Genomic DNA, 15,728 nt, shown 5'->3' on the forward strand with positions numbered 1-15,728 from the left:
CTCAAACAAACAGCGCGCCTTCAAAACGGCCCATTTTATGCACGTCATTTATTTCAAATTCTTCAGAAATGTCCACAGTCGGATGCCGGTGGATCCTCGAACTGGGTGACAATGCCGTGACCGGATTTGTCACGCAAACTCGCCCGGCTGACACCTGGAGCGAATTGGACACCCGTCACCACCGTCCTTCGAGTACGCTGGTCACACCAAACCACCTCGCAAAGGCCACCGTCCGGCGCCGTGACTCACGACTGACTTCATTAGCCAGTCGCGGTGGAGCCAGTGAAAGCCGGTGGCTTCCTCCGGTGCCGCCGGGTCGCCCTGCTGCTGCCCCGGTGGGTAACGCTGCCGGATGCTGTCTAGGGAGGGCCGGATGCAGCCCGGGTCTCCGCGGTGCTGTGGAGCTCCGGTGGTTGCCCTGGCAAAGTGCGGAAAGCACGGAGGCCGACCGCAGGTGACGGGATCCGGTCTCTGTCCACGGGTCTTCCACTGGGCACCGCCCATGAGGTGTGGGCGGTGGGTGACCTGCGGGTGTACCCCGGGGGCGTCCCAGGTGTACCCCTGTCACCCCTCCACCGCGGGCGGTGGCCAGATCCACCGGGCACTATTGTGATGTGGCTCGGCTCGCCGCATGACACACATGTTTTCCTCCTTTCGTCTGGTCGGCAAGGCCGTCGTGACGAGGTTTAAAGATAGGTGCGGTGATTACTCACTGCTGCACACGAGTTCTAGGGAAATCGAAGCGTTTGCTGAGATCAGATATGCTAACGGAAGACCCTTATCTGTTAGATTAAGTATCGCCGACCTCCAATGGGTCACAAGTTTCGTGATCAGTAGTTTTTTTTGCATGCTACTTTAAAGACCAGAGCTTATGTTTCAGGTAAAGTTTTTAGATGAGTCATGCCTCTTGCCCGATTTGCTGACCGCTGCAGCTTTGATAGGTACCGGGGTGGTCTAATTATCCGCATTAGTGGTGGTGATTACGCGAAAAGGGCTGCGCGATGATCTTTTTTTTAACGACCGTTTTACACAAGTCTTGGAGGATTTATCTTTAAAGCTTAATACTAGGCTAAAAATGTCGATAAGATTACGAAGATGCCCCTAAATTGGGCATGGGCTTGTGTTTTGTCTTGTTATATAACGGTAAAGCTTTGACAATAGCAATGCATTTTATAAGTTGTGATCTATTTAGGAAACGTTAAGCTGTTCCGGTAATGCCGAAATGCTTATGACAAAAATGGCTTAAAACCATGTTGTGCTGATATATTTATAGCTGTAGACAGCTCAACTTAAATATACCGACTATCTGGTCGTCCCTTTTAGGACCGTTTGTGAACACAATAACGGCCTCAGGCCGTTTGTGAGGCCGCATTGTTTCATGTCCACCTATCCTGTATGCACGCTAAAATAATCCAATGGGTGGCTTAGCAGTAAGCACGCAAGCGATGATACTATCCGTGGGTTGCATCACCTCAATTTCTCCGGTATCCATTGCATGTGTTGTGCTGACAAGGTAAAAGTTAAAATGTTTTTACGTATAGCCCGCGCCCCACTGGGGTCTGTGTATAACACGCCCTACTGGGGGGGGGGGGGGGGCTATTTATAGCCCCCCCTCCTAACTCCGAAACTACTGAGCCGATCGTCAAAATTTAAACGGCGTCTGATAGCCCCGGAAAAACTGTCGAGCGAAACCTAATTTCATTGACCTCGAGGTCACCGATGACGTCACAGGTCAGGTCAAAGTAAAAATTATTAGCACTTTGACTTGTTCACATTTTGGGCTCTGGCCGCCGTCTTACAAGTCAGATCAGGCTCATTTTTGGTTTCCACACTCGTGAACAGATGCTCTAGATACCTTGAGGGTACCAAACTTGTACTTTTATTTTCAGGTCAGGGTCAGGTCATCACAGGTCACGAAAATATTATATCATGCGTCGGTCACGTGACACATGTTTTATGGTCCATTTAGGCCATATATTTCGAATTTGATGTCGTCTATGTCATTCGAGGTCATTTTGATTCGAATTTAGCTTAGGTCAGGTCACTTTCAGGTAAAAAAAAGGTCAAATTTTGAAGTTAAAATTTTTCAACAAAAAAGGTGTCTATTGGATGCAGTTTGAGCTCAGGAACACGATGGTGCCATTTATATTGGTGTACGATGCCAAATACGTACTGAAAAATTGATTTGAAAAATTAATAATTGTGAATTTTTTGCAATAATGCGTATAACTTGGCCATTTTTGAAGATATTTAGCTAAAACTAGCTAGAGTTAGTCATAATCATGCGTTCTGTCACATATATTCCGGTTTTTTTCGAAAAGTCAAAAACTTTCTGAAAAAAATATAAAAATATAAATTTTGAATATTATTATGAAAATTTTTCGAAATTTTCAAAATTTTGAAAATCCGAGATAGCAGTTTTATAGCGCGGTCAATTCTGAGTTCTTTCATGCAAAGAAATTGGATCTAGCTTAAAAACTGAGCTCTTGGGAGCGATTGCCGTGGTTCAATGTTTTGCGTCGAAATCGGACGAACATGACGTCACTCTGACGTCATTTCCGGCCGACCTATGGTAGCTACGGAGTTCAAATTTTGACACAAGGTGTCAAATTGATGCAGCCAAAGGTACTGAAAGTTTGGCGTCGATCTGTCAAGCGGTTTGGAAGTTATTGCAGAAAAACGGGAGGGGGGGCTATAAATAGCCCCCCCCCCCCAGTGGGGCGCGGGATAGAGCTTCATCACTGAGCAATAAGTGCAGATAAGGTAAAGGGAGTTGATCGCTGAACTGAGCTAAATCGATCAAAAATCGCGATCAATACCTGGACACTGATAAATCTCGACGTCGGTCAAGCAAAACAAACGGTGGGCAACATGAGCCACCACTACCAGTGGCCGCTTGGGCCGTTTTGAGCCGCCTCGAGCCGTTTCTGCAGGTCCCAGCGGAGTTCACAATCCGGTGGCGGACCTCCTGGCCCCTCCGCGGACCCGTCGCCCGTTCCGCGCTGTCTCCCCGGTGTGGACAGGTGTAATGACAGTGACTGCAGTCAGATCACTACAATCAGTCGCATCGTTAGGCGGGTCCAGATTCGGTGACATCCCCAGTGAGTGGAGGAGATTCGGTTGTGAATAGGCGGTGGGTGGCAAATTTATGTCAGTGGCTAGCGACACGTGCTCCCTACTTTCAGTCAGCTTGCAGTTGTTGGAAGTGCGATTCAGTCACATAAAGGATGTTCCCACTTCAGCAGTTAACTTTCGCTAGTGCATAGCATAGGTACCTGACCTGTCAATATTCCATTAACAAACGTAAGATGCCATCGACACCCGACATAGTTAGAACCATGCCTTTCATGTCTCCTCAGTCTCAAACTCATTTCTCGCAGCTTGTCTAACCCTGTTCCAACTTCCAGACCAACAGGTGTGGTAAGCACCACATCTCCTGTCTCCCGCTCGTCTCCGTGCTGTCTCCTCCCTCGGTCTCCTCACTATCTTCCGACATTCCAAGAAGCTGCCGGTTCCGGGTATCATTTCCTGACACAGCCCACCGGTAATGGGACACACGAGACCTACATACCATCCATGCACAGGTGTGCTGGCCTCTGTCATGAGGAGTATAATCAGGGGACGGAAATGACGCCAAGACTCGGTCATCAGTCACGCCTGTTGTTAGCTGCTAGAGGTATTGATGACATCATCGAGGTGATAGTGACGTACAAAAGAGCATTCTTTTGGCATTTAGAATGACACCCTTCAGAAAAGTTAATGGCCTAATTACTGATAAATGTCTGGGCCTAGTAACTAGCAGTAGCCAGTAGCAACATAGAGATCCTAGCATTTTGATAAATTTCGTGACTTGCTATTATAAAAATTAAAGAAGAACATCTAAAAAGATGTTACCTGAGTTAGATACTGCTACATAAATGTATGTCATTGAATACTTATTCCAACAAACATCAGCATCAACTGGGTGCCAGGCAACTTTTAGCTTTCTCCTGCAATGCACTTGCTTTTCTCACTCGTCGCGATACTCGATAGTATCGAAAGCTTCCAATAACATCTCCAGTTCGTTCACTTCAATTTACCCCCGATAAGGTTTGCAGCTGTTCGATGTCGAGTGGGTGGTTCGCTCCACGCGACCATCAGCCTGATGCTGGTACACTTCTTTGTTCGGTTCATTGGCCCCACTGTACGCGCCATTGCATGCAGTTGATCTGGCGAACGGCGGCTGCAGGGTGGAAAGTAGTGACAGCTTCGCAGCTCCGCACAACTGAGGGCGAGCTGATGGGGGACACATTGTCGTCGGTCTAACAATGGGTCTGGTCGGGCCCCAATACCCCGCGGCATCCATTGGTGTCCCGTCGAATGGCGTCCCTTGCAGAGGGGCTATAGTCCCCAGCACAATGTCCACTTTGTCAGGAGCAGAGGCCAACGGTGATGAGGGATTATTGGATCTGTCAGTATTGTGCGACAGCTCAATGAAGTCCGTCAGTTCAACCTGTTCCTTTTTTACCCTGCTGTTACCTCAATTTGGAACAGGATCGGAGAGCAACCGTTCGCTTTGGTTACTCATCGACTTGAACCTAAGCTTATAAGCCAATGGGGTTTTGACACAGGCGCAGTGTGCATTATGTTATTTAAGATCTATATTTTTTCGGCATAGCAAAATTTTAATGTTTAGCTTCGTACGACGCTTGGAAGCGGTTGTGAACATGCGTTTGAACTTAATTGTTAGCATTCAAAGAATAAAGATAGCTTCCACTAACGCATGCCTCTAGAGACTACATCGTATTACAAAAAGCCTCGCGAAAGTAAGACCTCTTATTTGCTATCTTGCCAACTCTCGATGTCCCGAGTCTTATACATGGCACTAAAAATTCATAAGCTGAAGCATAAACTCGTGCAAGGGTCGAGTCATCGGCCGTGAAACAGGGTGGACCAGACAGTAAAACACGACATAACAATAATCCGCCTGCTCCAATAGAGTTATGCAGCTGAACATCCATCGGTTGATCGCCAAGTGTCTCTCGGGTACAAGCTGGCAGATATTTTAGTGCGTTCCTTTATTTTCAATTTACCAATCGTTGAACGATGCTCAACATAGCAGATATGGCATCGATACTGTGAAACGCAGCAACAGGATCTCTTTCTCTCTCCCTCTCCCTCTTTCTCTCTCTCTCCCTCTCCCTCTCTCTCTCTCTCTTTCTCTTTCTCTCTCTCTCTCTCTCTCTCTCTCTCTCTCTCTCTCTCTCTCTCTCTCTCTCTCTCTCTCTCTCTCTCTCTCTCTCTCTCTCTCTCTCTCTCTCTCTCTCTCTCTCTCTCTCTCTCTCTCCATGTCTCTCAATGCAACAGCTATTCACACACGAAGTCAATCATATCAACTCGTAGACCTTACACCACTTCAACCAGAAGAGGAGCGGCGTGTTTACTCTGCGGTCGTTCTGTGAAACCACTGAACCTAACATCGCTCCGCCGCCGCTGCGCCTCGCTCCCCGGCCTCCTTTCGAGACATTCCCAGCACCCGTGATGCACAGCGGCACAGGAGGTCAACAGATGGTGGCTCTGTCAGTGGCCTCCCCTCCCCTCCCTCTGTTCTCTCCCTAGTCCCTCTCCCGCCGCCACGCCGCCCCCTCAGCGCGCGTAATTCAATCTGGCGCCCGTCTAGAGCGCGCGTGGGGGACGCGCGCGCGCCAGGGTTTTCGCGTGGCAGGGGTAAAATCGGGCGTCGTGGAACGACCCGTGGGGTTGGCTGGTTTCCATATAGCGTGGTGCAGGTGTTCTCTGTTGATCTCTGCACCGATAGACGCGGGCAGTGGTTGGGGTGCATGGCTTCAGTTCAATGGCCCCCGCAGTCAACACTCTACAGTCGACACTGTTGTCCGTCCGCGTTGAACTGTTCCGCGATGATGAGGACTTATCAACATTTCTGAAGATGATGCTCCACAATCTGATCTATTCTCACTCATGTGTGGTTTGACATTGAGTTAGAAGATGCTGAGTGAGATGGTTTGATATATGGCGAGAGCAGGGACATATCATCATTGATATTTAATAACGTCAGACCCAGGGATATTGCACAAGGCGACAACGTGATTGATTTTTGCATGAGTGCTGTTGTACCATGTATTGTCGTGCTTGGGTCGCTGACGTCTGATCATTGAGTCGATGCGCCACGGGAGTCACGACGCGGCATCACGGGCGTACATCACGACATCACGGACGTACGTCACGGCGTCACGGGCGTTCCGGTCGGCCGCGCTCGGTTCAGGCGGAAACAGGTGCCTCGCCAGTGTCATGACCCCGGTCGGCCAGCTGGACACGCAGATAGTTCCAGCGTCGCGCCGGCCCATGACAACACTCGGCGCTAATTAATGGTCCACCGTGGGCTCATTATCAAAGGACGAGTCGGACGACGCATCTGTAAATCTACTCGGAAAACAATACAGACGACCCGGACCCTCCCGTCACTCGTGTAGTGTAGAAGTTCAAAGGTCAGCAGCGATTTGCTGTTCTTGGTGGGACCGTGACGAGTTTTTTTTTTGCATCGAAGCGACAGCATGCCTGTGACAGCATGTGTAATGTGTATTGACCATTGTGCAATGTGCATGTAATGCACAATGTCATTCTCGATGTACAAGATGTCCGAAGGCTGTGTCTCAAGTGGGAGACACTCGGAGTGACAAGCAGCTCGCGCTCAGGTGCTTCTTCACACGGAGAGCACGTTTGAGCACAGTTGGAGCCCCGCACTCCGTGACCCCCTGCGACCGAGGGTCTGGTTGGGGACCGGGTGTGACCTCTGACTGGTGTGGGCGCCGGGGAGGGTCAGCCCGGTGATGTATGGGTCCGGCGAGGTGGAAAACTCCTCCTAAATGATCGCCCTCCTCGGAGAATTACGGCTCAGAAGATGCGCCAGCGTCGCCATGACCTGGTGGCAGATCCGTTTCCAGGGTCTGCGTGCCGATAGGTATGGCGAGACTTGCAGCCATGAATAAATAATGTAATGCGTTGAAACGAGCTGTATCGCTGGTTACAAAGGACTGCCCTCAAGTATTACTTGCGTACGTGCTTATTCATCGACCAAGAAATATAACAAGAAAATGTTGAGGGAAACTACCTTCACGATTACATTTTGCTGGTAAAAAAAGAAACACAAATATATATTTATTGTCAAACGTTCAGACAATTGCCACTTTTCTTAGTTATCTCCGCTGCAACGTTATTCTGGAACTGCAGGAGATGGACAAATAAGACGACTTGTAGCAAAATGGAGGATACCGCCCGCGCCGGCCGGAGCGAGCTGATGTCCCAAAAGAAGTGATGCTGTCATCGCCAGGCGATTGATAAAGACAGCGGCTCCGGCCCGCGTCCGCCACTGTCTTGGTGCCATTTTCCGCTCGGTAAACATGTTACGGTTCAGCAGTGGGTGAGACCGCCGTCGCAACGCAAATTTGCCGCATCGGCGTCCGCACATCTGATTGAAATTCTATCGATTCTGTTGCTGGCTCGCTTGTTTTCAGCACACTGGGTGCTGATGTTCTGGAAAATACTGCGTGAGGCGATTTGTTTTCGTCACGCTTCGTCACATCCTGACTTATACAGTATTTTCCAAACCCTTTCGACCCCTGTCAAGCTCCTGCCCTGTCCCTTATCTGGTGCCGATGCCCAGTCTTGCCGTTGTTCGTCAATTCCCTTCGCGCCGTAACCCAGCAGGAGACCGTCGACTGTCCAGTCTAGACCATTGAGCAGGCTCGAACCGGGATCCGAACGCCCGACCGTGTGTTGCAGAGACCATAGTTTGGGATCAGCAGGCTTTTGGCGACACTTTACAGAATACGCGTGGCGCCAGCGGCAACGGTGCTAGATAACGTTCCGCTCTCCTGTACTCCTTGTCCTGAGACAGAACCTCAGTCACTGATGTTGTATCCACTATCCTCCTCCTGACTACCCTTCAGCGGTTCGGAAGTGAGCGCGGTGTGCCCCCATATGACCACCGTTTTCACGTGAGTGCTGACGGCGCGCGTCCGGCAGCGCAATGCCCCTCGGCGCAGTGAGATGTTGCAAATGGCGGCGGCCAACCACAGTTGCCGTGTCATAACGACTCGGCGGCGCATTAGCCGAGCTGGTTAAATTACCATAAGTGCCGCAGTTCGTTAGCAGCGGTCGGCCGGTGGCCCGGCGCCATGGGTGCCACCCGGGAACTCTCTCAGCGGCTGGGTGACCCGCCGGCGACCCCCGCCGTCGGCCGGCGGGCCGCCGCGTCGGCGCCGGCGCCGCCTGCAGCTCGCTGCACCCCAGCTGGGAACCGGCGGCGCTCCCACGGCCCGAGGCGACCGCCGCAGGCGAGGGGTCTCACCTGGCGCCCAGCCACACTCACACGCAATCAGTGCAAAGGCCGTGTTGGGCCGATTTATAGCGGCGCTGGTTAGCACTTTGTGACATGCGCGTGGCGTCTGCGACGGCCCTGCGGTCGCACTATATGACGCGGATCGTGATTCAAGATCGCTTTGCGCCCGTGACAAGCCGGGGGTTCCGAACAGGAGCATGACAGGCATGGCTTCTTGTTCCCAATCCGGGTGACCACTTCGGTGACCTCACATAAAAATGTCCAAATGATGGGTCACGTAATAGATCGAGGGAGTGCACTTGTAACGTAAGACAGACTTTCTGAATAGATGTTTTAATTTGCTCGACGTGACATAACCAAAGCTTAAGTTAATAGAGATTTAAGTAGTCGGCTGTGCTGCATTCTTTATTATCAGTTCTGGCCTATTGCTAGATTTTGATCCAATAAAAAACGGACCAAAGTCCAGGCTTGATAGATAAAGCCAAAAATAACTAGTGTTACCCGCTACCAATGGAAATATTTTAACGAAACGTCATTCAAACTTCAATGTGCCATGCATCCGGTCAGCAGCCAGTTAGTTGATGCAGCAATCAGCAGCCGTTCAGGGCAGCCGGTCAGTTGGGGACACTAGTCAGCAGCCGGTCAGCTGGGGACATCAGTCTGACCCATCAGCAGCCGTTTGGAGCCCCACGTCCCGACGTTAGAACACCTGCTGCACGCGCTATGTGAGTGGTGTCAGCGGCAGCGCGGTGGGGCAGCTGTAGCACGGGACTTCCGAATCACCGTACAGCGACAGCTGACGCCCAGGTGATGTCAGTGTCGACATTCGGCTACCTCTGGATCTCGGTCTGCACCTGGTCAACTCCCGAACGGGCCGGAATGACACGCGGGCATAAAAACGGACTGAGCGTGAAAAAGCCGTCATGTCTTGGCCGGGAGATGTTATCACTCAGTCTGGTTAATGAGAGTAATGAGATCGAAAATGCCAATGGCGGTTCCTGTTATCCAAGGCTGGATATGATGGTTATAGGCACTCGGATAAAAGTTGAAACCCACGATATCATATGAGGCACCGTGCGAAATATCACAAAAACGACCTTTCACCCGTTGGAAGCAAGACATTATTTCATTCTTATGTAAATTCGTCAATCCTCAACCGGGGGAATAGTGTTTGACTTTTCATTTCACCCCAAGCATTTTCCAAATGCATCGATGATGTGCAGAAACGCGATACGGGCAGAAAAACATCAACTGGCGTCAACTGCTGAATGTTTGGCAGGCGTTCGGTTACTGAAATATTCAATCGTTTGGTAGCACGGCTCCAAAGTCAACGCTGTGTGATAAAATTTAAGGTCAAGCACGGAAAGAAGCAAAATTGTACCATACAGTTTGAATGCTTATTTAATGCTTGAAAGAGCCAACCAATAAGCATTACTTCATTTCTTTACGGAGTTTAGTAAGCGGTTGTGCTCCTCAACTGCGCCCTCATTACCATGCTTGAACTGAGTGAACCGTAACGCTCATGTGAGCCGTAAGGTAATGTCAGCTCCAAGAGTGTACGAATGAGCCCATTATCAATTCATAAACAAAAGAAGTTTTTTTTTAGTCAGCTCTCTCAGCATAACTGAAGAGGGTTAAAATGTTTTTTCTTTTATCTGCAAAGTTAACCCGCGCACCGACGGGGGGGGCGGATATCCGCCCCCCTGAGGTTTTTCGCGAATAGCGGGAAAACCGCGGCGCGTAGCGCCGCGAAATTTGGTATGACTATTCCCTTATCAATTTTACACATGGTGTGCAAGTTTGAACCTCCTACCTTTCAAGGTCAGGTCACCAGGTCACTTTGAATGACCCAACCTCAAGTCACTTTTTTGCAACTTTGTCACCGTGCCAGAGCTACAGTAGATGTCGAAGGCCTTTGAAAGTCGCAGGATGTTATTAGGTCATTAGTAGCTACAATTTGTATATCTCGGAATTTTGATATCGGTGACCTAAGGTCAGGTCAATTTCGCGACCTCCCCATTATAAGTCAATGGGGGAAAAATCAACTCCCTGTTTTTACCACTAAAACGGGTCGGAATGGCCCCATATACCATACATGACTTCATATACGATCAACCTTCACTACCTTGAGGTCTGTTTTGCTGTTGGGCAGCTGTGAGGTCATGTGACGTCATCAAAGGTCACCAAAGGTTTTTGGCCAATAACTCCGTACAGGAACAAGATACAGACGCGTGGATGGTCTCATTGTGTTCAGCTCGTCAAGACGCATCGAATGATATACATGATGACCTCGAGGTCACGTGACCTGAGGTCAACCTTTGACCTTGACCTTTCGAGGTCAACATATATATCATTCGATGCGGATTGACGAGAGGATCACGATGATGCCCTTAGTTTGTTCCTATCTTGACTAATTCGAAAGTTATTCGAGAAAAACTCTCTCCATATTTAGCGCTGCCATTTTGACTTTTTCGACCCCTGTGACGTCATCTTTGACCTGACCTGAAAATGACCTTAGTAAAAATTGTAGATCTTGACCGTGCGTATCCGATGCCGTTTACCGCTTGTCGCTATCTTGCTTCGTTCTCGAGATCTCAGGGGGGGGGGCGGTCATCCGCCCCCCCCCCGTCGGTACTAAGTTGGCGCAGACCCCCGTCGGTGCGCGGGTTAAAGTTCGACCTATCCTAACGACTGTGGCGAGAAAAAAAAAACTGGAAGGTCATACGCGGGCTTTTTGGTCGCCCTTCCATTGGATATTCCATGGGCGCTTCTGCAGCCGTCTCGTCAGGCTCACCTTTCTTACCCTGCACCTCATGCCATCGCCCGGTGCCCGCCTGCCGTGGCCAAACCGCAGCGGCAGTAGCCGGCGTAAATTAGCGTCGGCAGCCGGGCCCGCTCCCAGTGGGCAGTGGCTGGCTTCCCGCGCTCCCAGACGCGTATAACACGCCCCGGTGATCACTGACCACTTGAACGGCCCTGTGGCCGTGCAAATGCACCTCGTAATTACGCCGACCTTCGCTCCGCTGTGAACTGGCGACCGGATGTGCACTTCTCGGCACTTTTGAAGAGGATCTCTGAGAAATTGTGGTTTTGAGTCAACTTCCTCCAGTTTGGTAGTGAAGGTAGTCCTTATTGCATGCATCAGTCCGTAAAGTTGCGCGTGGAATGTCAATTTTGAGTGTCTGCTGTGAGTCAGAATTATTCATCGTCCACGTATGGGACGAGCTGTTGGCAGGACCTGATCATGGCTGCTAATTTAACGTCATTAATTTATTTAGGTTGTAGTCATATTCCCACTGCATAATGTTATGAGACATTCTATTTTTACCTTATTCTCATGCGGTAATTTCATTTTGTAGGATAAATAACATCATGTGAAAAACAATTCATTTGTTTCCATATATAATGTGGCGAAACCAATAAGTGACCACTGCAGACCCGTGCTGTTGTCGCTCCGTTTGAGTTTGGACTGCATCTCTCAACACTAGACTGGATAGATCTGTGACATCGCTGTGCCGCTATCCCACCACTGTGTCGCCCCTCTGATGCCGAATAACTGCACGGAAGGATAGACATAAAGCCCGTACTCCCACATACAGACAGACAGACAGACAGGCAGACAGACAGACAGACAGACAGACAGACAGACAGACAGACAGACAGACAGACAGACAGACAGACAGACAGGCAGACAGACAGACAGACAGACAGACAGACAGACAGACAGACAGACAGACAGACAGACAGACAGACAGACAGACAGACAGACAGACAAGCGGGCAGAGCTGACGGCTCTGAGCGGCTGAATCCCGGCGTGACGAACGGCACAATGGCTGGCGCCGCTCTCCATATTCATCGAACACACGCAAATAACACCACTGACGACCAGTGCGGGATGGATGGTAATTCAAGGTCAGATGATCAGCGTAGGCGAGAAATGATGCCGCAGACGCGAACCATAACTCATGGAAAGTTATGGTTTGACCAAAACACACGGTTATGTCGCATGCTTTGAAGGTCGACTTACGACTTACTAATTATGAGTATCAAAATATGTGTATCGCCGTCGTCTGTGGCTGTAACATTCTAACGTTTTTGGAGATTACATATGATTTTCGATCGTCCATCCACCCAAAACGCATCTAGCAGTTCACTGACTGCTTCACCTACCCATCAAATACCCATCACACATGCATCCACTGAACACTCTGACCCTAGCACGGGGCGCCCTAAGTGTTGTATTTACCTACCCCTCGCTGTGCCCTTACCCAACTGCTCGGGCCACTCAACTATATCTAGACTGCAGACCAGGGCGTAACCGGCTCGCACTCACTCCAGCTGACCCACCCAGCACGCGATGCTGTTATTTTTGCACCTACAGTGCGGCGCGGCTCCCCCACCCCACACGAACTCACACCTCGGGAAGCCACGCTAACTGCCCTGTCCGGAGCTCCGCATCAGGGCCGCCTGGGAGCGGCGCGAGGTGCCGACGAAAAAGGTTCCGTCGTGACGACAGTCATGGTAGCGTGTCGGTGGTTCGTCTTCCGGCGGCCCGTGGATCCCATGTCTCCTGTCTCGTCAGTGCGTGACTCCTGCGTAACTGACGTTTCTTCAGGCGCTGTGGACCGGTGTCTTCATTGGCATGTATCTTGATATTTCTCGTCAAACATTGTCTTCTTTTACATGTCTCCTGTTGTCTCGTCGGACGGTGCCTTCTTTCAAAGGACTTTGGTTCCCGATTCCCACATCACAGACCGGTATATGCTCTCACCCTCGTAAACCACTCCGTCTCCGCGATCGGTGTCTCCCCACATTTGTCTATTGTCTCCCCATCTCTGTCTCCTGTCTCGCTCACGACCCTCCCAGCTCCGTCGTCTGAACCACGACGCTGACCGCTCGCTTCCGGCGTGACGTCACTCGCTCGTGAACAGATGTGACGGACGAGACTCACGATCCACGACTAGCGTATGCGGCTAACGGTGCCACGCTGATAATCAGTGGAAACTCACTATAAAGAGACTGTATGTATGACGGTATACCACACGAGGACAAATAAAAACAGGAAAACGTGTGAGCTATCCAAATAGGAATGAAAAAGCATTGGCAGCGAACCAGAAGTCATCTGTCAATCTTGATCAGTTAATATCGGCTTTGATCGATTGCCTCACGACTGATGACACTGTCCGATGCGCACGTGCGCACGTGCCAGTCGACGGTGAGTACGTGCCGTGCGGCGGCGGTGGAGGATTATAAACGGTCGAGTACGGTCAGCGACGCACGTGCACGCGTGCAGTGTCGCTCACAACAGATTTTGGAGCACAGAGCCAGCGGGACTGACGTCAGTTGTTAAATGAGCGGATTTTATGGGATGCTATTGTAGTCCAAACTGTTACTTGCGCGTCTCATGACAAACCAGAAAACAGCGAAAAAAGGATAAGAGAGAAAAAACAGACCGGAACAATGGTGTGTAACATGCATGCGACCTATCGACCTGTAATTGCGAATCTTAAAGTTATTTTTCCAAAACGCGTGCCTTCTTAGATGTATATCACATGTTGCATGCAATCTATCATGTTCACATGACTTTTTATTTCGCAGTTTGTTGTCAGCAGCAGCGGTTCCGTGTCCGTCCGTCCAACGTGAGCGTGGTGGAAGGAGACAGCGCCATCTTACGGTGTGAAGTGCAACACCAAGTCGGGCAGCTCCAGTGGGCCAAGGATGGATTCGCTCTCGGTAAGTCCAGTCCGGTGAAATGCTTATGTTGCCCTCAGCGTTGTATTTTGTTTGTCATCTGCATACATCATATACCTATGGATCTTATGAGCCTCGACATCTTGTTTAGAGTGGGTGCAGCTGCACCTGACATTTGACCTTCAGGATGTTTCATCATCAAGAGGCCTCAATAATTCAGTTGTGGTGTAGCTCTTTGCTCGTTTTATGGCATTTGTCACCAAATTATCCCAGAATGATCCTTACGTATATTTAATCCCACTCAAGGGCATGCTTTCTTTTGTAATGTTCCACCAACGTCGACCCGTTTTCTTCTAAATCCTGTGCTTCCAGCCCAGACTCTCGTCCCGCGGGAGTTGCCGTAAAAACAAACCAGTGCAGCGGATGGGTCCTGTTTGACTTGCTGGCTGGCCGCAGTAGCCGCCACGCGTCACTCTTTGTGGCCCGCCCAGCGCGCGGCGTACCGGCCGCGACTCCTCCCCCTGTGACAAATAACCCGGCCACCACACCGGTAATGGCTTTGTAATTGAATAATGGTAATGGAAATGTCCGGGAGACCAGGAGCAAGTAGCGATGGTCGGCCGCCGCACTGGACGGCAGAAAACCACCTGAACTCTCTCGGAAAACCCAAACATATTCGATATCGGTATCGATGGCGGAGAAGGAAAAAGCAAGATTGAAAGTTAGGTCTCCAGCCCGACCTACATTTTCCCCACCACCGGATCCAGACAAGGATAGAATGGGGAGAGGAAGGAGGGTAGCCATTATTGATAGCTTTGGACCAACAACCAAAACTGTTGGTCGACTTTTTTTGTAAACGTTTTGGACTTGCCCTTTGCCAATACCTAAAATAGATACCGTTGGAATAAACTTGGTCACTAATCGAATTAAAAATACGTGGTTTGGCTGTATTTATTTTGAATTATTTGAATAGGTACATTTGCAAATGTCATTTATTTAAGACTAGAAAAATAAGAAATAACTTCAGAATCACAGCAAAAATGCGTGAAAGTTTCGTAAGAATTGGTTTTGCATGGACAAATCTAATTATCTTTCTCGACTTTCTCAACACAGGCTATTCTCGACAACTTCCGGGTCACTCGAGATACAGAATGCTGGGTGACCCGGGGTCAGGAGTGCATGACCTGGAGGTCACCAACGTGACCCTGGAGGACGACGGTCGGTTCCAGTGTCAGGTGTCGCCGAACCGGGGACAAGACGCCATCCGAGCTGACGCCATACTCACCGTTCTAGGTAAGAAGCTGTGAGTGTGATGCTAGCTAAGTCTTTATCAGGGATACCTAAGTAAATTCGAGTTAATTTTTATCTGACATTCAAAAGTTATAGATTTCACACCTCTTACGAAGAGTATTAACCCTCGCCGGCCGAGGGGGGGGGGCGGGTGCCGCCCCCCCATAGGGTTTTTTTCGCGATAGCTCCGAACACGCTGGCGATAGAGAGCTGAAACTTGGCATACCTGACCTTTGATCCAAACCGAATCTTTTGACACCAACCGCATTTTTGGGTCAGGTCAGGTCACTGACCTATGACGTCATAAGTGAACCTCTGCACGGTCTTCAGATGTCGCAACTTCGCAACGCCCTCACTGCCAGAGGAGATGTCACAGGGAAATGAAACTTGCAGGATCTAGTATCCATTA

General features: G+C 49.9%; 1 protein-coding gene across 1 annotated transcript in view; it reads left to right on the top strand.

Annotated features, from left to right (window-relative positions):
- The window catches only part of LOC122364333 (nephrin-like), a 28,186-nt gene that overhangs the window by 2,409 nt on the left and 10,049 nt on the right, over window positions 1–15,728 (top strand). Inside the window, exons 2-3 of the mRNA XM_043334607.1 lie at window positions 13,937–14,071; window positions 15,143–15,322. Coding sequence (XP_043190542.1) covers window positions 13,937–14,071; window positions 15,143–15,322 — 315 coding nt within the window. The remainder of the gene's footprint in view (window positions 1–13,936; window positions 14,072–15,142; window positions 15,323–15,728) is intronic.

This window comes from Amphibalanus amphitrite, unplaced genomic scaffold (genome assembly GCF_019059575.1).
Source record: "Amphibalanus amphitrite isolate SeventyFive unplaced genomic scaffold, NRLGWU_Aamphi_draft 000669F_arrow, whole genome shotgun sequence".
Classification (NCBI taxonomy): domain Eukaryota; kingdom Metazoa; phylum Arthropoda; class Thecostraca; order Balanomorpha; family Balanidae; genus Amphibalanus; species Amphibalanus amphitrite.